Below are 24,475 nucleotides of genomic sequence, written 5' to 3'. Positions count from 1 at the left end.
TGCCTCCAATCTGAACACGAATGTCATTTCTTCCCTGTCATTTCTACTGGTAATGTATGTGTACAGAGTGGTGTGGCACAATCCCAGTTGACAGTTGGTAAGCAGGTAATTGCAGAAACAGTGTTTAAAGGCTGCTAGTAAATTGATGATAGCACTTCAGCTTGGAGGTCTCGTATTGCGTCCGCTCCACTGCTGAAGTGGGAGAGGGACGGCAGTGTGGCCAACACAGCAAGCAAGTATTGGACCAAGGGGTGGCAACTGATTTGTCTGAATCTGAGATGTGGAAGGCTGAATGAGACTAAAAAGAGCTTGATGAGGAAACACCAAAGGCATCTTTGGTTCAGAAAGAAGCCCAGTGTTGGAGAATCAGGGGTGCTGTCAGCTAACAGGTGATGGAGAATGACATCCTTAACACTCTCTACTGTTACTTTTTGTTATTTTTTCATTTTGGTAGATTCTTATTTAAAGAATGATCCCTAAGTATCTGATTTTGAAACAAAGGAAGTTTCCTATGTTATTTTCTTCTTAATAAGGCATTTCTTAAAATGGTAGAAATGACTTCATTCATAACTAAGACACCTTTTAAGATGGTAATAACACCAGAGCGGATGTCCTAATGGAATTAGTCATTATTCGCTTATTTATTTTTTTTCCCCATCATCTGCAGAATTTCTCACGTCCTGCTTTGCAATGTAACCCAGCGGGTGTCATTCTGGTTTGTGGTTACAGATCCTTCAAAAAATCACACCCTTCCTGCTGTTGAGATACAGTCAGCCATAAGGTAATCACCACTAAATATGTCTTCTACTGGTATATCAGCTTGTTGATTGATTTGACTGTTTTCATAAATTTTGAAGAATTCTCTCTCTGCCTCACAATGATTTATTTATTAATATGTGAGAGATTTAATTTTGTTAGTTTGTATTAGGGATTAGTTTGGATCAGTGTTTCTCATCCAGGGACAATTTTGCCTCCAAGGAGATATTTGGTAATGTCTAGAGACATTTTTGTTGTCACAATTGAGGTGGGGGGGGGTTGAATAGACAGAAGTTAGGGGTGCTGCTAAAATCCTATGCACAGGACAGCCCCTCAGAACAAAGAATTATTCAACCCCAAATGTCAAGCGTGCTGTGGCTGAGAAACCCTGGTTTAAATATTAGCTATGAATGTTTAGTGCTGTCGTCTTTCAGCAAGAACACCTTGTACGGTGCTGTTGTTTGATGGTTCATCACATGGATTCTGGAGGCCAAATGCTAGGTTTTAAATTCTGGTTTTGTCTCTTGATTACAGACAAGTTACTTCCCCTCACTTTGTTATCCTCTTATAATCTATAAAACGGGAATAGTTATGGAACCTCTCTCTCAGAGCTGTTGAGAAGGTTAAATGAGTTAATAAGTGTAAGGTATTTTGAAGGACAAGTCATACCTTTGACTTTTAGTTAAAAACCAATTAAAAATATTCTCATTTCTTGGGTCTCTAAGGACTTAGCTTCATTAGTTAATGTACAGTCTTTGCCTTTAAAAGATACTTTTTGAAAACAAGGTAAAAGCATGACTCTCATACAAATTAAAAAAAAATGCCACTAAAGATTTTATTGTCTTGTTAATTAATGAGGGAACCAGTAAAATGGTAAAACCAGTTCAAAGGAGACTTCAAGGAACCATGCATCTATGGGAATCAAGGAATGGTGATGTTCATTTACAAAAAGATGCACCATTCTATCCATCAGGTAGCGATCAATCATATTCTACCAGACAACAATTCACTTGATTTTCTTTGAACAAGAATCATTTATATTATGTCAGTTCTCTACCACTTACAGATCTGCAAAATAACTCAAAGACAAATAGAAGGTATAAATTGTCCAGAAAGGTGTATTCACCAGATACTCAGTAATATTTTTTACCCATTTCAAATTTTACAGTTTTTCCTGAGAGTTCCTCTCTGCCTCTCCTTGTGATCATAACAAACTTGCAAAAGTGAAGTGTATTCTTGACTTCAAAGAAGGATGCAATTTGTTTTTACTTCAATCAATGTGTACATTATGCATGTAAACTTTGCATCCCTCAAATGATTAATGTTGGGCAAAGGTATATTGGAAAATGAGTTCAGAAAATAAACTATTTCTGGAAAAAGAACGAATGAAACAAAGTAACTCACCCTCACAACAGACTTACAAGTTACCAAAATACACATTATTCTCTTTACCAAGGAGAAATATCTAGTATAAGAACTCATTTGCTCTCTGTAAAATATTAACATTTAAGATAATGAGTATCTAATTAATGCCAAAGGTTTTTGTGTGAACAATCATCCATTTCCCTTGCCGAAGCAAAGGCCTTGAGGATCTATACTAGAGGGAAATTATTTAATCTGCTTTAACAAAAAGGTTTGAACTACATTGTTCCTGTACTTTTGCCACTAAAAAATATTGTTAAGACCCACCACTCAGGGAATAAGAATTAGGGACACTGTATTTCACATGAAAAGGAATTTTATTCAAGCCTTCCCCATGATCTGGGAGGGCTACAAGGAAATGCAGGCACTATGGTGAAAGCAGGCTGTGAGGGAGGAGAGTGAGTGTTGGGGGTGAAGGTGGAGGATGCGGGTGAATATGTCCACAGCAAAGTGTCTCCGTCAAAGGTCCTAGCAGGAGAAGCTACTTAGGGGGTGAGGTTGGCCGAGAGAATGAGAATTTATGTCAGGAATAGGTCTCATCAGGATTGTATGAAAATAAAGAGAATGATAACAAGAAGGAAGGATAGCATGAAAAGCAAGGGTATGGCAGCTAGTGGGCGGATAACAGGGATTTCAAGGCTGAAGAATCTGTGGAGTTGCTGGTTCCACTTCATATTTGTACAACCCTTTCTGCTGTAAAGCGTGTTCCTGCACATCTGTGGCATTTAATGCCAACACCAATCACTTTGAGTAATTATTTTTTTAAAAGATTTCATTTATTTATCTGAGAGAGAGAGAAAGAGAAATGAGGGACAGAGGGAGAAGCAGGCTTCCCACTGAGCAGAGAGCCTGTTACAGGGTTCAATCCTGGGACTCCGGGATTGTGACCTGAGCTGAAGGCAGATGCTTAACCAGCTGAGCCACCCAAGCGCCCCTGCGTGATTATTATTATCCCTGGTTTATAAATGAGGGAATTGAGACTCAGGGAGACTAATCGATTTGCTGAGGCCACCACACTAAAAAAATGAAGAGTGAGGACTTGAACCCAGGCATACTTTCATCACATCCAGTGGTGTTTTTTCCTCTCCCCAGAGCGTGCACACCTATGGGATTGCTTGAGGGAATGACTCACCAGTTCTAAGGTGTCTGTTTTAGCTCTGTTATGAGGGCCTGGCCCTATTAGGCCAATCTTGGCTGGAAGATACCCATGTGATTGACACCTATTGGGGATTTCAGTGGTGGTTGGAGATTTAGTCTGTAGTGATCTAGAACTTCTAATCAGCCTGAGAAGCAAAAAAACAGCAAAGTGTTCACTAACAAGGTAGAAAGAGTGAGAATACTGAGAAACTTCTCATTTTACTCTGAGTTATACCTTAGTAGTGGGGTTCATTATTTTGTAAAGAGGTTTGTATTCCCAGATTATCAATGATAGGTGATAAAAAGCAGACTTTCCATAGTTTGACAATAACCAAAATATAGAAAGAGCCCAGATGTCCATCAACAGATGAATGGATAAAAAAGAGTTCACTCACACACACACACACACACACACACACACACACACACACTGGAATATTACTCAGCCATCAAAAAGAATGAAATCTTGCCATTTGCAATGACATGGGTGGAACTAGAGGGTATTATGATAAAAAATTACATTGGCATTATCCCCTGCTATAGATTATCTGGCTGGGATTCTTTTTCACATTCGTGAATAATCATGCCTCAACATAGATTTTTTATTTGCTAAAGAAGGTCTTTCCTGATAGCCTAGTGCTGATCTGCAGAGATTCTCAAGCCATTTCTGTCAAATTCAAGACCTGCACTGTCCAGGATGGTAGTCACCCCCTATATGTGGCTATTGACCCCTTGAAATGTAGCTAGTATAAGATTAGATACGCCCTAAGTGTAAAGTGCACATCAGATTGCAAAGATTGAGTACAGAATAAAATGCAAACCAACTCAATATTGATTGCAGGTTGAAATTGTATTTTTCTGGATATATTAGGCAAAAAAATTATTAAAATAGTCTCGGGGTGCCTGGCTGGCCTGGTCAGTAGACCATGCGACTCTTGATCTCAGGGCTGTGAGTTCAAGCCCCATGTTGGGTGTGGAGCCTACTTTAAAATATTAAAATAATTTCACCTGTTTCTTTTTACGTTTCCTTAAAATGTACTTCCTAGAGAATTTGAAGTCACACATGAAGCTCACATTATATATGTATTTTCCACTGCTGCTCTAGAGGTAGATGAAGTCAGCTTGTCTCGTGTGAATTCAGTAAAGGCCATACGATATCCCCAAGAAATCTCCTCGTATAGTTTACAAATTCCAGTTAGAAATTCACTTATTCAAATAAGTCTTTGCTATCAACCCCTCCCTAACTGCTGCCACCACCAAAAGTGCAGATTTTCCCCAGGAAGAGTAATTCATTTACCTTGATATTTTTCTAGATTTTTGGACTACTCAAGCACCAGTGACTTTAGTCATATGAAACTTGTAGTTTCCTGAACAAATTTACTATACCATTGTCTCCATTCCCGTGCTCAATACACACTTTGGTCTCAAGAATTTCTATGTGTCCCTTGAAACACAGCTCAAAAGTTGCTTTCTCAGGAAAGCAGCCCTGACTTCTCAATATGGTGTACTTGGCCCTCCGCTGCCTCCTATCGTGGCCATATTTACCTCTCTCATGGAACATTTTGCACTGCACTGTGATTGTGGAGGGACTGATGTTCCATCCTTCTAGACTGTACTAGACTATAAGTGCCTTGGTATTTTCATTTCACTTTGTATCTCCAGCACTTAGCACCGTTACCTGGTACTTGATAAGTTATCAGCAAATGTTTATTGAATTAATGAAAAAAATCAAATTGATGGATTTGCAGCTGCTCCTGGCTTCATGTTTTCTTTTTTATTCCTGTTTTTTTTTTCTTATGTTTATCACCCACTTTTTTACACATAATTTTACCTCTTCCGGCTGTTGGTATTTGTGTAAGCCACCTTAGAGTTGTGTCATCTTAGTCTAGATGCTACCTTTCTGGAAATAAAACATGGTGGGCAGAGCTTGAAGCTCATGACTTCTGGTTACTTCCAGGACATTCCCAACTATGGAGGGCAGTAGGTGAGCCTTTCTGTAGCAGCCAGCACTGCTATGGAAAAAGTACCACAACATGATTGCCCCCGTCAAACTGTCTAGTCAACCTGAGGTCCCTTGCTACAGGGATGCTCTGTTTATAGAGATAATTGTAATCATGGAGAGATAGGTCTGTACCTTCTGTTTCTAATTTTTTTCCTCTCTTGTTTGTTTTTAATCATCATTATATTGTAGAATGAATAGGAACCGGATCAACAATGCCTTCTTTTTGAATGACCAGACCCTGGAATTTTTAAAAATTCCTTCCACTCTTGCACCACCCACTGACCCATCTGTGCCCATCTGGATTATTATATTCAGTGTGATATTTTGTATCGTCATAGTGGCAGTCATGCTGTTGATTTTATCAGGAATCCGGCAACGTAGAAGGTAAGATACTTAAACGGAGTGATTTAGGGAGGATTTTCCTATTTCCTCATGACTTGGAAAATTAAAGAGAGGATTTTCCCCAAGCTGAAGATAATGCCTTAAATCTGAAACTTTGAAAATATTGGTGATTATCAAAATATCATGTAGGCTCTTGTGTTTAGAGACTTTTTAGAGTCCAGTGTCCCTTACTATGACTACTTCCATTACTATCTATTTCTTTATTCTACATCATATGAATATTTCATATCACTAATTGATTTTAATATCTGTAATACGCTTTTTAAAGTTAGATGTACAAAGCTAAGCAGACTTTTTGGGTAGGCAGAGTTAATCTTTAATAGTCCTCTACCTCCAAATGCCAGCAGTTCCACAGTTCTTTCCATGCAGCCCTGGCTTGGCTTGCCTTTTCTTGGCCCAGTGCCTACAGCCACCATCGTGTCCCAGATACTCTTGTGATTCTATACTTCCCTCCTTTCAACAATTGCTTGTCCCTCTAGTGTCTATAGTATTATATGGAATCATGTTCCTCGAAGTGAACTTTGAATCAATACCTTGCATCAGAATCACCTGGAACACTTGTTTAAAATACAGGTTACTTTGCCCTACTGCAGACTTTCTAAATTATAATCGGTGAAGGGGATGGATTTTAATGAATATCTAGGTTATTCTAATTCACTTAGTTTGAGAGCTTCCAATTTGGAGATTCCTACTCCCTGAGTTCCTTTATCTGGATTCTGGGGCACCTACAAACTTTGCTGTCTAAATTATTGCAGTTACTTCAAGGAAGAATTTCAGACCAGTGGGAAAGTTACTAAGGTAGTGGGACAGGAGGAGAGGATGATAGGATTTTTCAGCATGATGAAAGGAGAAAATATTGTTTACAAGTACTTCTGATCCAGAGGGGAAGTGGGGAGAGTCCTTACTCTTCACTAGACAATTTGATTCTTCTAAAACCTTCTCGCCTGATACCGAGGAAGAGGAGTTCTGGTAAGTGGGAATCACAAGGACATACATTGGTTTTCAGAAGGGTCGATGCCCACACAGACATGTGGGATGAGTTTGGCCAAGTGTGGGTTCAACTAGATGTTTCTCTGGAGGTTTTCTAGTTAACATATGTCTCACTCTAGTTACAAGCAGAAGGGAATCATTTCAAATGTTGGCCTTTATAACTTTTTTTCAGAGATGATAAATGAAATGCTCTGGAATAAATGAGATTTATTGTCTAGTCCCCAACTTAAACTCAAAGATTAAAATCAAGTTGCACTTGCCTGATTTTCTTCATCTTGGCATGACATGCAGTGCAAAGAGCCTTGGTACAAATTGTCAATTTGTTTTGTTTTCAGTTTTTTTTTTTTAATATTAAGAAAGTTTCCCTTGCAAGATTTGACTACTTATGTTTAATATTTTAAAGTTACATATTAATCCTAGAATGCTGTGATTCTGTGGTTTTAAGGATCATAACCTCTAAAATTCACTTCATCTCCTTGGTTCCCAGTTTTCTCACTAGCACAATATACTGTAGGAGTTAGAAGGATTGAAGGTGAGACATACTGCTTAGATTCAAAGTATTTGTATCGTAGATTCTGCTCTTGTATGTAATCCATTAACTCTATGCATATCAGGAAGCATAGGCAATGAGTCAGGGAACCCAAGCTTAGGAGAATATAGTTTGCAGTGCTAGTGTCAAGTTGGTTAAATCTTTTTTTGTGGCCTGTGCAGAGAAAACTTTGCTAGAGTGACAGCGAGGTATACCGGAAATAATGAACTTGGTGGGATAAAAAGAGTTAATGCAGTGGTGTGCTTAGAGTGGTGCCTGGCCCACGGTGAGCACTCAATAAGTGTTAGCTGTTACTGTTATTTTATTATCCTGCCATTTACTGGTCTTCCAGCTTGTGCTATCTCTTTCCTGCTGAGCAGGTTCTGCAGTAATATAATAATTGGGTGTGTAGCATCATAATCTGTTGCCCGGGAGAAGTGAGGCTGTTGTCACAACCTTGCCTTCGCAAATTCATTTTGTGTTCAGACTAGGAAAACAGATAGACAAATCTCTTGTGTAAACCTGGAGAGCATCACTAATTGGCAAATAGAGTCGGGACAGTTATGACAACCTTCTGAAGATAAATTGATTTGTTGTGTTTTATACAATCTGTTGTGGGCTTCTCTTGGGCAAAGTATTTCTTCAAAGGTGTGGAGAGGGTGCAGTCTGGAGTGGGGAGAGCCCTGGTAATGGTGATGAAAGCCCTTTCCAACCATGGAAAAGGCTGGAGTTGCCCCCAATGCCTTTAGTGCTGAGGAAGACAAAGGTTTGCTCAACAATTCAATCCATACATTAGATATTAATGAACATAGTTTGTATGATACAAAATCTTAAACTTAGAAAGCCAGCAGAGTCTGCAGGGTCATCTCAGTTACCATTTTGCTTCTGTGGAGAAGTGTGCCACTGTCATCTATGACATATGCATATTGAAACTTACTGTTGAGGAAATTTCTCAAGAAAAGCATTTACTTGTCAGTAACAGCATTACATTGATTATTCATAGCTGCTGGCTGTAAAGCATGCAGTCACTGGAAGCCAAATTAGGTGAACTCAAACACCAGCTATACCCTTTAGCCAAATGACCTTGGTCGAGTCATCCAATTTCCATGGGACTGTTTCTCCATCTGTAGTAAGAAGATAATGTCTCATAGGGCTTCCGTGAGGATTGGATGGGATAAATATGTATAAAGTACCTAGAATATAGCATGCACTAAATAAACAGTATTATTATCCAAGATCAGCTTAACCCATTTCTGTGACTAGGAGATACTGAAAAGGGATCTCGTTTTCATCCAGAAATTGACATGATATTATAAAAAATTTTCCAGTTCAATGGCAAATTGTTTGGGATTTTATTAGTTAACAAACACTATTTTAAAAAGTGATCTTATTAGAGTTACTGTTTACTATAATAGTGTTGAACTGGTTAACCAGCTTTCTTAAAAAATATCCCAATTTGTAGCATTTGTTGATTTACTACCAAGTATGAAATTTCTGAATATTTAACAATGACCTCTTGCAAGCCTATACCAGCCAGCTTCAGCACACCATTACAAATGCCACCTCCTTGTGAAATAATTTGAGGAAGTTGCTTTTCTATTACCATCTAGTTGGGAATAGCAGTTTGTGGAAATGAGAGACTTGTCAAAGGAAAAAAAGTTGGAAAATTATTTTTTTTTTAACTTTTGGGAAACAATTAAGCATCTGGGTAGGTGGGCAGGTACCCATGATGAACGGCATATACTTCACAATGATGTCTGTACTAGATCTGTGTCTAGTGCCAGCCCACAAGTAGATGTTTTAGTTCTCTGGTCAGCTTTATGATGATGATAATGATGATGACGACGATGGTTGTGATGGTGATGATGATGTGACAATGACAATGGTGATGCACTTGATGTGATGTGTGTTTTAGTAGAAAAAGCACTGGATCGATACTCTTGGTTTTGGGTTCCAGTCTCAGGCCCTGGTGCTTATTAGCTGAGTGATCTTGAGCAGATCACATATGGAAAATGAGGATAATAATATTTTCTTAAATAGTTATGATTATGAGAAGACAAAGTTAGAGAATACACACAAGTGCTTTATACACTGGAAAGTGCTCTAAATTCATCTCTCCAGAAGCCAAGGCCCAAAAGAGGTAAAAAATATCTTATGCCTTTATTGACCATCCATTCTGTAATGGAAGCTCTAGTATTTATCAGGGAAGATATATACACAGATAACATGGATGGTCCTTTCCTACAAGGAGATTATAGTCTTGCACTTGGTAACAAAGCCAGGTTAAGGACTCAGGACATTGAATCCTAGCTAATGGTCACAGTTGAGCAGAGTCATTAGTAAATTCATTTGGCTTATTTCTGGTTTTATTTCTATTCCCATAAGGTCAGCAGTAAGCAGAAATACATTTAGATTTCTACAAATTCTGGTTTTCACACAAGGGGATGGGGCTCAGCCAACATTTTCATATACTGAAATTTCACATTCTTTTAGAGTTTTAATTAAGGCAGTAGTCTTAAAAATAGATGTGTAAATAAAATCAGAAATGTTAGAGCTAATAATTGTTTTCCTTCTCTGTTCTTAAATGTACATACTCAATAGGAATCAAATGTGGGTTTTGAGTGAAGCCTGGGGAGATTAAGTAGAATTATAGGTCCACTGGTTTCACCAGTCTTGTTCCATTCTCAAAGATAAGCTGCTTTACATAGTTGAGTTTTAGCTCCTTCATTTGAAAAACAGGGATAATAACGGGCACCTGGGTGGCTCAGTTGGTTAAGCATCTGCCTTCGGCTTAGGGCATGATCTCAGGGTCTTGGGATCAAGCCTCATGTTGGGCTCTCTGCTCAGCAAGGAGTCTGCTTCTCCCTCTCCCTCTGTGCTCCCTCTCTCAAATAAATAAAGTCTTTTGTAAAAAAAAAAAAAAAGAAAGAAAGAAAAACGGGAATAATAATAAAATCTTTATAATATTGCAATAGCAATTAAATGAGATGATGTATACAAAGCACTTTGTCTGGTTTCTGTCATGTAGTAGATACTAATTATTATTATTATCACTACCACATGGCAGACATAAAGCAACCTGCCTATAGTCACATGGTCAGAAAGTTAGTAGTAACCGTATTTAAAACCAGATAGGCTGGATCCCAAAGCCCATCAATCTGACTGGAGTGCAATGCCCACTGAAATCATTCCAGTAACACTGACATTTTCCCCAGGAAGCATCCATACTGATTATGAGGATAGGCCTCATTCCCCAATAATTAATTCTGCTCTGTTTCAAAATCATATTTGTCTATCCTTTGTTGTTTTTCTGGCTATCCTTGGGCCTTGGCTCCTCAGCCCTATCTTGTTTGAAGGGAGACCGAAATATTCTTTGTGCTTTCAGCCACCACTACTTTATCTTTTTTTTTTTAAAGATTTTATTTATTTATTTACTTATTTATTTATTGGCGAGAGAGAGAGAGCACAAGCAAGGGGAGCAGCCTAGAGAGAGGGAGAAGCAGGTTCCCTGCTAAACAAGGAGCCCAACTCAGGGCTCCATCCCAGGACCCCCGGGACCACGACCTGAGCTGAATGCAGATGCCTAAGCACCTGAGCCACCCAGGCGCCCTGCCACTACTTGATTTGGAGTACACCCTGCTCCTCAACACCCCTTAGCCCTGAGAGTCACCTGGTATTGTTTTTGTCCCCTCTGTTGCCCCTCTTCTCTCTGGATTTATGAGAAGTATCTACTCTCAAGGTTTTGAAGAACTAGTTTCAGGTATTTTAGTTACTTTTTTAAAAAAAATCTTCCTGGGGCGCCTGGGTGGCACAGCGGTTAAGCGTCTGCCTTCAGCTCAGGGCGTGATCCCGGCGTTATGGGATCGAGCCCCACATCAGGCTCCTCCGCTATGAGCCTGCTTCTTCCTCTCCCACTCCCCCTGCTTGTGTTCCCTCTCTCGCTGACTGTCTCTCTCTCTGTCAAATAAATAAATAAAATCTTTAAAAAAAAATGAAAAATCTTCCTGAACTGCCGGACATTGCAAGAACAGCGGAAGTCATTAACACTCAATTTTATTTTTTAGGAAAAAGAATTCATGTTTTTAGCAGAACATCAAATCAGAACGATCCAGAAGCATAGTTAAGTTTTATTATTGTTAGTAAGAGCAATGCAAAGGCAGTGAATCAGTTTATTATAGTACATACTATGAAATGTGACAAAGTGCCGTATTATTGTTAGATAACCTTTGAGCTACTTATCATGTCCAGCCAGCACGTTACTGACACTGCAGTTTGTGAAGCCCGGCAATGCCAAGACTCTGAACAACTGGATCTAAGGTCACAATGGCAGAATATGTACCTAATTTGTCACTGGCACAGCTCCATTAGATACATTTCCACAGCCATTTTGCTCAGAATCTTTTTGGTTGAGAAATCCTTCTTCTAAAGAAGACAAACTTGTCCTTGTCTGCTTGCATCTTTCTTTTCAGTTCTTCCCCATTCCTTTGTGAGGCCTAATGGATTAGTTCTCCTTTATGGTTGGGAGAGGAAGGTGAGATTCCTTGCAGTGATCTGCATGTGTCCAGCTCTCTGTGATTTTTCATCTAACTTGATAAAAACACTTTCTGAACTGAGGGAACTAGCAAATAAGACACTGGCAGTGTCCATTTCTAAGACTCCCATTGCATTGCCACCTAGTTTAGAATGCTCCATCCACTGAGATTTTTGTAATATGAATTTCATACTTGTATACACAAATTTTAGAGTAAGATTTGACTGTTTAAAATGTATTTATTGTTGTGGAGAATTCTTATTCACTCCAAGCCCAGTGAGGAGTGAGTGTAGGGGAAATTGCATGAACTAGACATTTTTCGATGATAATTTATAAATATACATTTTTTTACTGGGGCTTCATCCCTACTGAAACATCACTCCTCTTTTTTATAATCCATAAAAAATGGGAGGGAGGATGAGAGAAATTTGGAGTTTCCCCCTATTATTAAGTCCTTTCTTTTCACTTTAGGACAAGGACTGTGTCTGTTTAAACACAAAGTAGTTACTCAAAACATAGTTATTCAATGAATGTTGGGTACTGTGAATGGAAATGATATGATTGATGATTATAGAATGTCAATTGCATTTGCCTTCTGGGGTACATGGAAGAAAACAATGCTCCTGTCCACAGGAGGGGGGGGCAAAGTATTCTAGTCCTCTAGTAGGTGATTTCACCTGGCTGTAGGACCTTCTCATCACATGAAACTGTGCTCACCCCAACCTGCCCTAATTGCTGATGGCTGAAGCTTAGAATGGCCAGTAGAGTGTCTTCACCCTGAGGATGGAAAAACACAGCAGCTTATCCTTTCCTAGGTCTCTGGGCTAGGAACCCCGAACTTCTAACCCAGCATTAGGCCTGTAGTGATAAATTGTGACACCTGACAGTGACATATATATAATGGCAAAATACTTTCAAGCGATGACAGTGGGATCTACAGTATTGAATGATACTTTACCTTTCTTAATGAACCTCAGCTATTTGGAATTATCTAGTAAACCATCAGCAAAGCCTGGCAAAATCTATACTAGCTCCTAATTCCTAGGGTAGGAAAACAAGTATTTTCCTCCATTCATTTGGAAAAGCAATAATACAAGAGGTACAAGAAATATTATGCGTGTATATATTCATCTTTCTCTGTTTTTTCTTTTTTTCTTTCTTTCTTTCTTTCTTTCTTTCTTTCTTTCCTTCCTTCCTTCCTTCCTTCCTTCCTTCCTTCCTTCCTTCCTTATTTTTCTTTCTTGTGGAACCCATTCAAGATCCACCCTGGGCTACTGGCTGAGTAACTTTGCCTACAGCAGTAGTCCATCCATCCATTAATTTATCATTCAGCCAACCAGCCATTGATCTACATTTATTGATCCATCCATCCGTCTGTCTAGCTAGCCAACTATCCATGTGTCTGTCCATCCAACTCTAAGTACATCACTTGAGTGCCTACTCTGTGCTGAGTCCAGATCAGCTGTTTTATAAAATATTAAAAAATTTGTATGGGTATATTGCCCACCAAAACATATTTTAAAATTTGGACTTGTCTGACTACTTCCTTCTGAGAGATTCAGGTAAAAAAAAAAAATGGTGGTGAGGCGGGGTAGGAACACAGAACACAGAATTTTAGAAAGAAAGAAATAAAATCTCACTGCATCATATCTGGAGATACTTGTCAATTTGTCTCATTGTTGGTGATGTTCACCAGATTTCTTCCTTGACAAAATACAAATATCTCTATAATCAGTACCTTGCTTGTGGGGGTGATAGACTGAGACTGTGTGAATACCCTGTTCTCAAATCATCTCTTACTCAGTGGTTGATATCCATTGATGAGCCTCATCAGAATCAATTATTATTATATTGGTGATTTTCTATTTCTGTTACTCTTTCTATAATAGTTGTCATTCCTTTGTAAATAAGAGCTCTTTCTTTTCTCTCCCTTCCTCCACCATATTCTTTAAAGCACATTAAAATGGACTCTCATGCAGGACTAATAGGAAACTCCACCTCAGTCATCACAGGGGCATCTTTACCACCTCCTCATTCACCAGAGATTCACGAAGGTTCTAAGGAATTTCCATAGTGGTGGGAGTCCAGTCCATCCTGGTCACCACAGCAATGCCCACCATTCCAGCAGTGTGATCCATTCAGGTCTGCCTCTTTGAAGTTTCCACAGATTCCTGAGACAAAAGAATCTCTGGCAAGTCTGGGAGCCTCATGCCCAAAATCTTGCCTCCATGATGCCTCATCTTTAATCTCTTGTTATCAAGCACAATTGGCTCAGTGTCTCGGTCCTTCACAAAAGACAGGAAGACCCTTTGAATTCAAGGCTACAGCGTCCCACACTCCAAGGAAATATTAAGGGTGGGGCTAGCAGAGTCTACAAAGAATCTGAGAATGAAAAACTCAAAGATTTATACTGTCATATAGAGGTGGGGTTTTTCTTTTTCTTTTTTTAATGACCTGGAATTTTAGCCATGAGTTGTAATATAATTAGTAAAATGTGTTCTGAGTTCCAAAAACCCAACTTACAAATGAAGACAACCATTTTGTAACGAATAGAACGGAGCAGTGAAACCTGCAGTTTATAATGGTTACTTCTTTTCTACAAAGGAATGTGTTTGCTTCCTGATATCTCATTTCAATTTGATCTTCACTCAACATTTGCGGACTATTTGTCAAATCCTGTGAGAGGAATTTAGTACTTTTTTAAAATTCCATTTTTGTTGTTTTCCTAGAGCTAAATTTTTTAACTTGCCAAGTTACCATACATTTTCTTCACATTCCTTAATGCAATTTGTGTATGTGAATGTATATGTGTATATGTGTGTATACTAATACACTAATTCATATAAATGTATATATTCACTCATATACATATTCATATATATTTAGTATTCCAAATAAAACCACTTGTTCTGATCAATATTATATATCATCCATGCAGACTTCTTATCTTGTAGCAACTTTTCACCTCATTAGCTCTTTATGATCTTTGCAATTTATTTGAAAATACAGAATGTCATCAATTATTTCATCATTCTAAGTTTCCTCTTCCTTCTCTTGCTCTCCATGTTTATACAGAAGACCAGGCTTTCTTCTTCTAGACCCCAATCATTCTTTTTATGTGCATTTAGGAAGAGCAAGGGACCATCTGAAGTGGATGACACTGAAGATAAGTGTGAAAACATGATCACAATTGAGAACGGCATCGCCTGCGATCCTCTGGACACGAAGGGAGGGCACATTAATGATGCCTTCATGACAGAGGATGAGCGGCTCACCCCTCTCTGAAGGGCTGCTGTTTTGCTTCCTCAAGAAACTCAACACTTGTTTCTGTGCAACTGCTGAGCATTATAAATTATCAAGGGCAGATCATCTATTTTTTTTCACCATTCTTCTTTTCTGAGAAATTTTGCGTGTGCATGAAAGTAAAAGGCCATCATTTATATCCATGAAGACCATCGGAATCATAAACTGTTGACTACTCAAAATATTCCAAAATATTTCTTTGACAGCACAATGTATAAGTGTAGTCATATGGTGTCTTTAGTTATTGGTTTAAAAGTGCATTAGTGTTAAGGATTTCCGAAAATAAGGTCAGACCAGAACATATATATATATTTTTTTTTTTCACACTTTGAAGACTTATGGAGAGAGATTTTTCCAGTGAAGAACACCCATATGTGGTGTAAAAATCTTTGAAAATGGATCCTTTTTGAATATTGTTTCTATCACTCTGTATGTGACTAAGCAAGAATAAAATATGATTGTAAATGGGATATGAATGATGAAAATGGGAGTGTCAATACACAAGGTGGAATTTGATCCTGTTATCATACCAATGCTTATTCTCTATCATTCTAATAAGGCAGCCCTATTGGTTGACTATTTCTGCAATTTGTAAAAGTACAATCTCTGTGAATTTAATAAAGTGCTAATCATCTCTTTTTAATTATGTGACTGTTGCCTGAGATTTATTTTCATACTGTGGAAATTAGTAAGCCTGATTTTTGTTAGTTACGTGTAATTATTTTTGTTGTGTGTATCCTTGCTTGAAGACATCTTGTAGTTTGTAGACTTCATTTTACTTCCAGATAGGCCATGACTATTCTAATTTCTAATAATAAATTATTATACATTTATGAATAGAAAGAAAATTTGCAGCTCAGTCTCCTACTGCTATCATCCATAGTTGATGTTACAGCAACAGTTTCTAACTCCCTTTCCTGCCCCATTGTTACTCCCCAGATATGGACTCCAAGATGGGTAATTGCAGGCAGAAGGTTTACCGGGGAGTGCTCTCAGGAGATACACCTGTAAGAAGTGAGGAAGGCAGGTGTGGCAAATATACTCTAAGATGTCTGCCATCTCCTAATGTTCACACCTTTATGTAACCCCTCCCCTTGAGTGAGGATGGGACCTGTGACTTGCTTCTGCATGGAATAAGCAAAGATGAAGAGATGTTACTCCTGCATTTACTTTATATTTTGTTTGAGTCTGTCTTGCTAGCAGACTTGTTCTAGATATTCTCCTTGCTGGCTTAAGTAAGTGACCATGTTGGGAAAGCCTACGTGAAAGAGACTGTGAGCAGTGTCTAGGAATTGTTGGTGTCCTCTCAGCTCTGAAGACAGCCTCTGACCAACAGCCACCCAGAAGCTGAGGTTCTTAGTCCTTCAACCACAAGGAAATGAACTCTGTCAACAACTAGAGTGAGCTCGAAAGTGGATTTTTCCCCAGTCAGACTGTCTCCAGATGAGAATGCCATCTGGTCCACACTATGCAGCCTGAGTAGAGGACCCAGTTAAGATGTGCCCAGGCTCCTGACCCATGGACACTGTGAGATGATAAATGTGTGTTTTTTTAAGCCAGTGAGTTTGCAGTAAGGTGTTTCGCAGCAATAGAAAACTAATAGAGTAGGATTAGGCAGAGGAGAAGTGACCAGCAACATGATCACAACAGGCTTCAGGCAATCCTTCAAGAAGCTTAGGAGCTGAGGTTGTCCCTGACTGAGATAAGGTGACTGGGCCTTTGTATCTCCGTGTTAGCCAGTCATGGCCATGGGTGCTCTCTGGGAGAGGGTCTGCTCTTGGAAAAGGTAGTTCCCTATGGCTGGGGGCAACTCCTATGGAAGGAATCAGCTGTGAGCCTTCAAAAGCCACTGTTTCCAGAAGCTGGGGATGGGTACATGGGCCTTGAAGAGGGGGCCTGGTAGACCCCGAGGATATCCACCATACACTCTCCAGTCCACTGACTCTAATGTAGCTTGAATGAATATCCAAAATATAAACTTGATCCTGTTGGTTCCTAACATAGATGCTTTTTTTTAAAAAAAAAAGATTTTATTTATTTATTTGACAGAGAGAGCACAGGCAGGGGGAGAGGGAGAAGCAGGCTCCCCACAGAGCAGAGAGAGCCCAATGTGGGACTCCATCCCAGGACCCCGGGATCATGACCTGAGGTGAAGGCAGATGCTCAACCAACCCAGGCGCCCATAACATAGATGCTTTTAAATGGCTTTTTATTATCTTTAGGATAAAGCCAGACTTTTTAAACATAGGCAGGACCTGCTGCAGTTTGACCTCCACCTTCCTCTCTAATCTCTCACCGTGCTCCTCTTTATGTCTCTCTAACTCTCTTTCATCTACTCATAACAGATCTCTCACTTCCAGGCCTTTGAACAGTTGTTCTCTCTACACTGTTCCCTGTCTCTCAGCCACTCTTTCAGCTTGTCCTTAGCCTTTCTCTCACTTAAACATCTTGCCCCTCCTGGAGGTCTTTGCTGGACCTCCCAGCTATGTGTTCCTAGACTGCCCAGATAATTATAGTCATCTTGTTGTACCATAGTTATGTTATATTTAAATGTGTTTTTATGGAGGAAGGAGACAATACAGGCAAGAGTACCCTAAGGGCCTACAAAAGTCCTAATATACTGTCTCCGTGAACATTCTCATAACCTACTTCACTTCCCCCCACCTCTAACCAGATAGAATTAACCACTACTTTGTAATCTCACCATAACTATGTGTCTTTTTAATGAAAATCATTACAATATTTTGCTTTATTTGTTTTTACATATCTGTATCTTCACACTAAATAAAATATTCTTGAAGGCAGTGTTCAAATCACTTAGCATAGTACCCTGTCTTCCTCTTTCCCTCCTTTCTCCCTTCCTTCTTTCTGTCCTTTATTCTACAGTTGTGAGCAAAATCAAACACAATCCCCACCCTCACAGAGCTGAAAGTCTACAGAGCTCAATAAATGTGTGCTGATAAGTAAGTAAATGAGACAGTAGCTGTTGCAAGCTAGTAGTCTTATCCTTTCTGAGAGCAAAACCTGCCCCTCTCCTTGCATGTGGAGGAGTTTGAAATTGTGGGTGTGAGATTTTTGATTTGGACACCATTTTGACTTGGGAACCCTATGTTCTTTATTATTATTAGGGCTTCCTCATTTTTAGGAGAGGAAGGAGATTTGCTCTCTCAGTTGACAATATGTGATTTGCTAAAGAACCATTTTCTATCTTATATTTTCTTGAATCGTATACTCCAGAATAGGGTAGCTTTGCATATAGAATTGGTGAAACATCGTCAGAATTCAGTGTGTACTAGCAAGCATAATCCCAAACATGTGTTCTCAAGATGGTGGAAATTATTCTTAGTGGGGAGAAAAAAAGTTTAGATGTTATAATGGCTTATACTCCTCCAAAGGACCACTGTGCTATGTATATCTATGGTATATCTATGATTAACATTTTCTGGATGAGTATAAAAAGTATATCCATGGTATTAACATTTTCTGGATGAGCTATTAGGAAAAGATGTCTAAAAAGTCACAATAATGGGGAGACAACAGGTTGAGAGACACTGATCCCAGATAGCCTTCTTATTTTGAAAGCATGGGATGAACCAGTTTGATCACTACATCATTTTCTTCACTGTCTGTTTATCCTGATGCTGAGGGGATTGATTCCACTTGTGAAAGTCTGCTCCACTAGATATCCTTATTGGGGAAGTTTTCTATGCTAGCAGAAATGTTCTATAAACTTGAGAGTCAATATAACAGCAAAATGGGCTTTATGCCTTCTGCCTATGGCCTTTGACAAACACTCTGGGTAATTAGAGAGCAGTCAGTCATCAACCACACCTTTCATTTTTAATTTAATGATCCCGTAATGTGTCACAAGGGAGCACACTGTGAGGTGATATGTACTGGAAATAAAATGGTGTAAAGCAAGTGGAAATATAGCTGTCATTCCACTCTCCAAGCCCTTAACCAAAATTGTAATGAAACTGGAAAAACAGAAGCATCTGAAAAGCAAATCACTTAAGAAAAATTAGGTGGGATGGTCATATTTGGATTTGTTTCACAGAAGAAATGTAAATGTAGGTAACTTTTGTGGGGGGTTTTTTGATGTTGTTTCACCTTCCATGTTTTCTACAAGGACTAACCAATTCAAACACCACTATATTATTTTTTTTTTAAGATTTATTTTCTTATTTGAGAGAGAGACTATGAGTGGGGGGAGGAGCAGAGGGAGACTCCTCACTGAGCAGGAAGCCCAACACAGGGCTCAATCCCATGATCCATTAGTTCATGACCGGAGCTGAAACCAAGAGTCAGACACAACCGACTGATCTACCCAGGCACCCCCAAACATCACTATAGTGAAGAATGCAGGGGCACCTGGGTGGCTCAGTAGGTTGAGTGGCCAACTCTTGGTTTCAGCTCAGGTCATGATCTTGGGGTCCTGGGATTGAGCTCCTTGTTAGACTCTGCTCAGCGTGGAGTCTGCTTGGGATTCTCTCTCTCCCTCTTCCTCTGCATCACCCCTGCTCGTGCTCCCTTTCTCTCTCAAAAAAGTAAATCTTAAAAAAAAAAAAAGAATGTGGTGAGTTCCTGCATTTCAAATGATCCATGATCGGATTCCAGATATGAACATCACCAAGTGAAATATGCTTTATCTTTCCTGGATGAGGAACAAAGAACGAGAGAGAACGCAGGTTAAGAACCTAAAAAGAGTAAAAAATCCATTAGGAGTCCAAATTCCCAGTCCTTATTTCAAATTCATGAGGCCCCTTAACATAATATTTTATTTCCCATTTAACATCTTGTTTTTCTTCCTAAAAAATATTGCATGTCTAGTTAACTTCATTACATAAGCAAGTGCACGGAAGATTTCCCTCCTTCTTTCCTACTATCTTTCCTTTGCTCCTTCCTTCCTTTCTGCCTCAAGAACTTATTGAATGTCCACAGTATGTAGAATATCATGCCAGGTTCAGGAAATGTAAACAGAGGAAGAATATTTTAGAAGGGACCCATTTATTATTTATGACAATATTGAGCTTATTACTAAGAATACCATTCTACTTTAGAGAATTTGGTGTTGAATGAATGAATGGTTTCTGGTTGTTATTTATTGATTTATTTTGCTCTTCATTTTTATAACATTGCTTGAAAAAGAATTTTATATCAGTTATGGGTACAGAATAAGAGCCAACTCATAAAGCACAGCATTAAATTCTTCTTCATTATGGCACAGTGAGGGCAGTAGAGGGTGCAAATAGGTGCCAGTGTACTGGGCAGTAGGGGAGAATTTTGTCAGTAATGAAATGACAACTCTGTCCCTGGATGTAATTTTTCCAGAGTTACTCTTTGATGTCACTTACATTTTTTGAAAATTAGTGATTATATAATAATATGGATGTGGGGTGTTGGATGAAGAGAAACATTTATTCAGACCCAGAGAGAGTGATCCTAGTTTTTTTTTTTCCCAAGTGTCTGATGTCTTTTGACCCAATCTGAAAGTATGTTCCCAGTACAACAGGGCTAGGTCATAACCAAGACCATTGGAAAGGGTGGAACATGAACTCCTAGGCATGGTATAGAACAAAGGTGAACACTAGCCACCATGGGCAGGCAAGTTAGAAGAGTCACTGTCAAGTGTCTTGCTAAACAAGTGGCCCTTATATGCAAAAGTTAGCAAAAGTTCAATTAAGACTAACGTCTTAATCACCCCCTGGACTCCATTTGTCATCCTAAACCGTTAATTCATAGCCCACCATAATTAGTGAACAATGAATTATTGTGGCAACATTCAGTGTGTATCATGGTTGCATTTGAAAACTTATAAGTATGAATCAGATAAAATTCCTGCTACATAATCATTTTTAATCTACAAAAATGGCAATTTCTTATGGCTCAAGCTATTAGTTTGCTAGCCAGTTCCTTGGAATTTAGGAAAGATGTTCCCCATATAAATATATGTCATACATGGTAAGACAGCCTTCAGGCCAGCTCACAGGAGCATATTAACCTATAATAGAGCTTAAGTATTATACATTTATGACATGAAATATTAGAAGACAAACTGTTATAATGCCAGCAATTTAATGAAAACAGAAGATGATTTAATAAAAAACTAGCTTTGTATTTTATTGTCAGTGCATGAGGAGAAACAGGTTTTAATGGAAGAATAAGAAAGCACATGGAACTAGTACAAGGAATTCATAGATACTCTGAAGACATTTGAAGGACATTGATCCTTGCTCATTAAAAATTAGGTCTATGTTCACCATCTTGGCTTCACCACCATCCCCTTGCTTCCCAACTCTTTGCATTCTGGAGTCCATGCCCATAACCTGGAGGAAACTGCTTCCTCAAAGTCACTAGTGAATTTCTGGTTGTTAAAGTCACAGCTTCCTGGTTCTCACCCTCCTGAATCTCTTGGAGTCATTTTACAGTATAGGGCAACCTACCCTCCTCTTTGACACACTCTTTGTTCTTGACTTTTCTGTGATGTGGTCTTGTCCTTTTACTCCTCCTCCTCCCTGACCATTCTGAAAGAAGTGAGAGAGAAAGAAATAAATAGATGAAAAATTGAGTGATTTTGCGTAGTGTAGTTGAGCTGATAGTAGTAAAAGGAAGAAGAGAATTAAATCTTGTGCGCAATGAAGGTGATGGAGAACATACTTGGGGTTAATGCTTCTCTCTGCTGACCACCAGATTGGTTTGCTATGTAGAAAAGCCTTGGAGTAAGAGAAAAAAGGTGTGCAAGTAGTCATTGTACAATAACAATTAGTTGCTTTACATAGTGGCAGAGAGCATCAGGGCTAGAGGCATACATAACTACAGTCCCTTATCCGCAACTTCCAATTCCAAAACCCTCTGAAAAGCACTTGGCAGCAACACCTGACCCGAACAGATACAATGCTCTTCATGATCTTTATTTATTGTATTTAACAATATTGAATGCAGAAATATTCAAGTGTTTGGTGATGGGATGCTGCTCCAGATCCCAATGGGAGTAGATTAATACATGGTATATGCACGGTATTACCTGCACAGCCTGGGTTCTAATGCTAACACCACCGTTAGCTAATTGTGTGGTCCCAGTTGTGCAGGGATTCTTAAGAGCGGAGAGAAGGCAATCCTATGAAATAAGTTGTCTCCATTTAGTGCAAATAAACTAGTTTTAAAAAGGAACGAATACTTGCCCTATCTGCCCAAAAGTTTATTGAGAGAACAGAATTAAATAAATAATAACAGCAAAATTAATAAAGGAAACGTGCTCTGTGAATGAATATTTATTAAAATTGATATTGAGACTACTCAACTTGAGGCCATAAAGAGGAATAAAAGGGTTTGTTTACGGGAAATATTTTACTACACGAATATATATTTATATTTACAATGGCTGAATCTCAGAAATAGATAACCTACCCATCTGGAAAGACACAACCACACATAGATCTGGTAGAGAGACAGCTGATAGGAATATAGATCAAATATCTATTCCATTCATATGTGGATTTTTACAGTATAGTACTATAAATGTATTTTCCCTTTCTTACTATTTTCTTAATAATATTTTCTTTTTTCTAGCTCAGTTTATTGTAAGGACACAGTATATAATAAAACATACAAAATATGTATTAACTATCTTGTTGGGAAGGCTTCCAGTCAACAGTAGGATATTAGTAGTTAAGTTTTTGGGGAGTCAAAAGTTATACCTGGATTTTCTACTGCCCAGGGGGTTGGTGCCTCTACCCCCACATTGTTCAAGGGGCGACTGTAATTGCAAAGAGAAAACTTCCAAGTACACATCACTTCTAGCCCCAGTAATACCTTCATTTCCCCCCAGAGGATATAATCCTGTACAATCCCTGAAGAGAGGAGAGAGACAGAGAGAAACTTGTGTAACTCAGCTAATAATCCCAGTATTAACTTCAACTCAATTAGGTAGTGATCCTGTTTTTAAATTATTATTCTTTTTTTTAAATTCTTTTATTCTATGACTATCATTGAACTAGTTGACATTTATTGAATCAACTGTCCTCCCAATCAATTCAGTTAAAAAATTCTATCTCACTGGATGGACAAGTTGTTTTGTTGAATTAACTGGTCAATATGGTGGAACTTTGTGCATTGGGTCAAATTCTAGTGATACTCAGACTCTTTTGCATTGAGGATTGGTGCCTGTGATTTGTCTGCCAGGTATGTGGATATGAGTCACTCATCTAATTTTTTCATTGCACGGGGCCGTTACAAGCAAAGACTCAAAGGTCCCTGTGAGAACAGGCCACAGGCCAGCAGTAGAACAATTCATTCACATAAGCTTTTTGGGGTTTTCTTTAGCGCAATTCCAGGTAATCTAACATGCTCTTTGAAGAACTAAAGAGAATGTAAATCAATGAACGTAAGAATTAAAATCTGCTTGCTCAAAAGGGATAGAGGTTTGCCAATGTTAGTACCTGCCATCCTTCCAAGGCTGATCGAGGCTTATGTTAAATTCTCATCACGTATTACAGTATCGCTTGCTAGATTATCATCTGTTTAGCTATGAAGGGGAATACCAAGGTTCATTTCAGTAGTACAACGATTGCAGAAAGCCTCAGGTCACAGTTTCAACTGTAGTGCTTTGACCCAGCACATTCCAGTACATCGGCAAATAAAATGCCATTGACAAAACCTCCCCAGAGATAATACTGGAGTCCTTTGGGGGAAATTGAGGGTGTTGTGGGGGCTAGAAACCAGTGCACTTGGCAGTTTTTTCTCAGAGTTTCATAGTTTTTTCTTTCTTTTTGTTGAGAATCCAAATAGATACCTCACATATCTGTGTATTCCCTTTCACCACTTCCCTGCCAGATCTGTATTTCTTTCCAGATAGATAGGTTATCCTACTTCTAAGATTTGGTCTTGTGTAAATGAATATTTATCCATATAGTGAAATATTTTCCCTGAGTAAATCTTTCTTTTCTTGGTGAACGCAAGTGAAGTTTTTTCCAATATCACTTTTCATAAAGAATATAAAATTTTATTCGCAGGATTCATTTTACTCACTAATTTTTAGTGTTTTTCATTATTCACCCAATAGCAAGTATTACTAATCCTACCTAACAAAAAAGAAATGGAGGCTAAGTGAATTTAAATAAATTGCCCAAAGCCATATAGCGTTTTAAAATGTTGTTACATTGTTAGAGGCTTTATAGCAACTAATTCTTTTAGTTTCCGTATTTTAATTACATTGTTCTACTTTTTGTTTATTTTCATCTAAAATGTACTTTGTCATCAACATCTCTTCTGGGAATAACTTGGACGTGCCAAGGTGCGTAGGACACAAGAATTGGGACTGGGGTGCCTGAAACCCCATTACTGAGTAACATGCAGGGTAGTTGCCAGGATTATTCTTGGTCCAAGCTGAATATGTACCATGGGC

At 38.7% G+C, this 24,475-nt stretch overlaps 1 protein-coding gene across 1 annotated transcript; it reads left to right on the top strand.

Moving 5' to 3' along the window:
* The first annotated feature begins 673 nt into the window (after positions 1-673).
* On the top strand, positions 674-15,715 carry CLTRN (collectrin, amino acid transport regulator). Its single transcript, XM_034649634.1, has 3 exons — positions 674-781; positions 5,507-5,701; positions 14,898-15,715. Exons 2-3 carry the CDS (start codon positions 5,508-5,510, stop codon positions 15,052-15,054), a joined length of 351 nt encoding a protein of 116 aa, XP_034505525.1. The 5' UTR covers positions 674-781; position 5,507; the 3' UTR covers positions 15,055-15,715.
* Positions 15,716-24,475: the final 8,760 nt, after the last annotated feature.

The sequence above is a fragment of the Ailuropoda melanoleuca genome, chromosome X (assembly GCF_002007445.2).
Source record: "Ailuropoda melanoleuca isolate Jingjing chromosome X, ASM200744v2, whole genome shotgun sequence".
Classification (NCBI taxonomy): Eukaryota; Metazoa; Chordata; class Mammalia; order Carnivora; family Ursidae; genus Ailuropoda; species Ailuropoda melanoleuca.
Note: the sequence above shows the minus strand (reverse complement) of the source record. Positions and strands in the feature narration are given on the sequence as shown.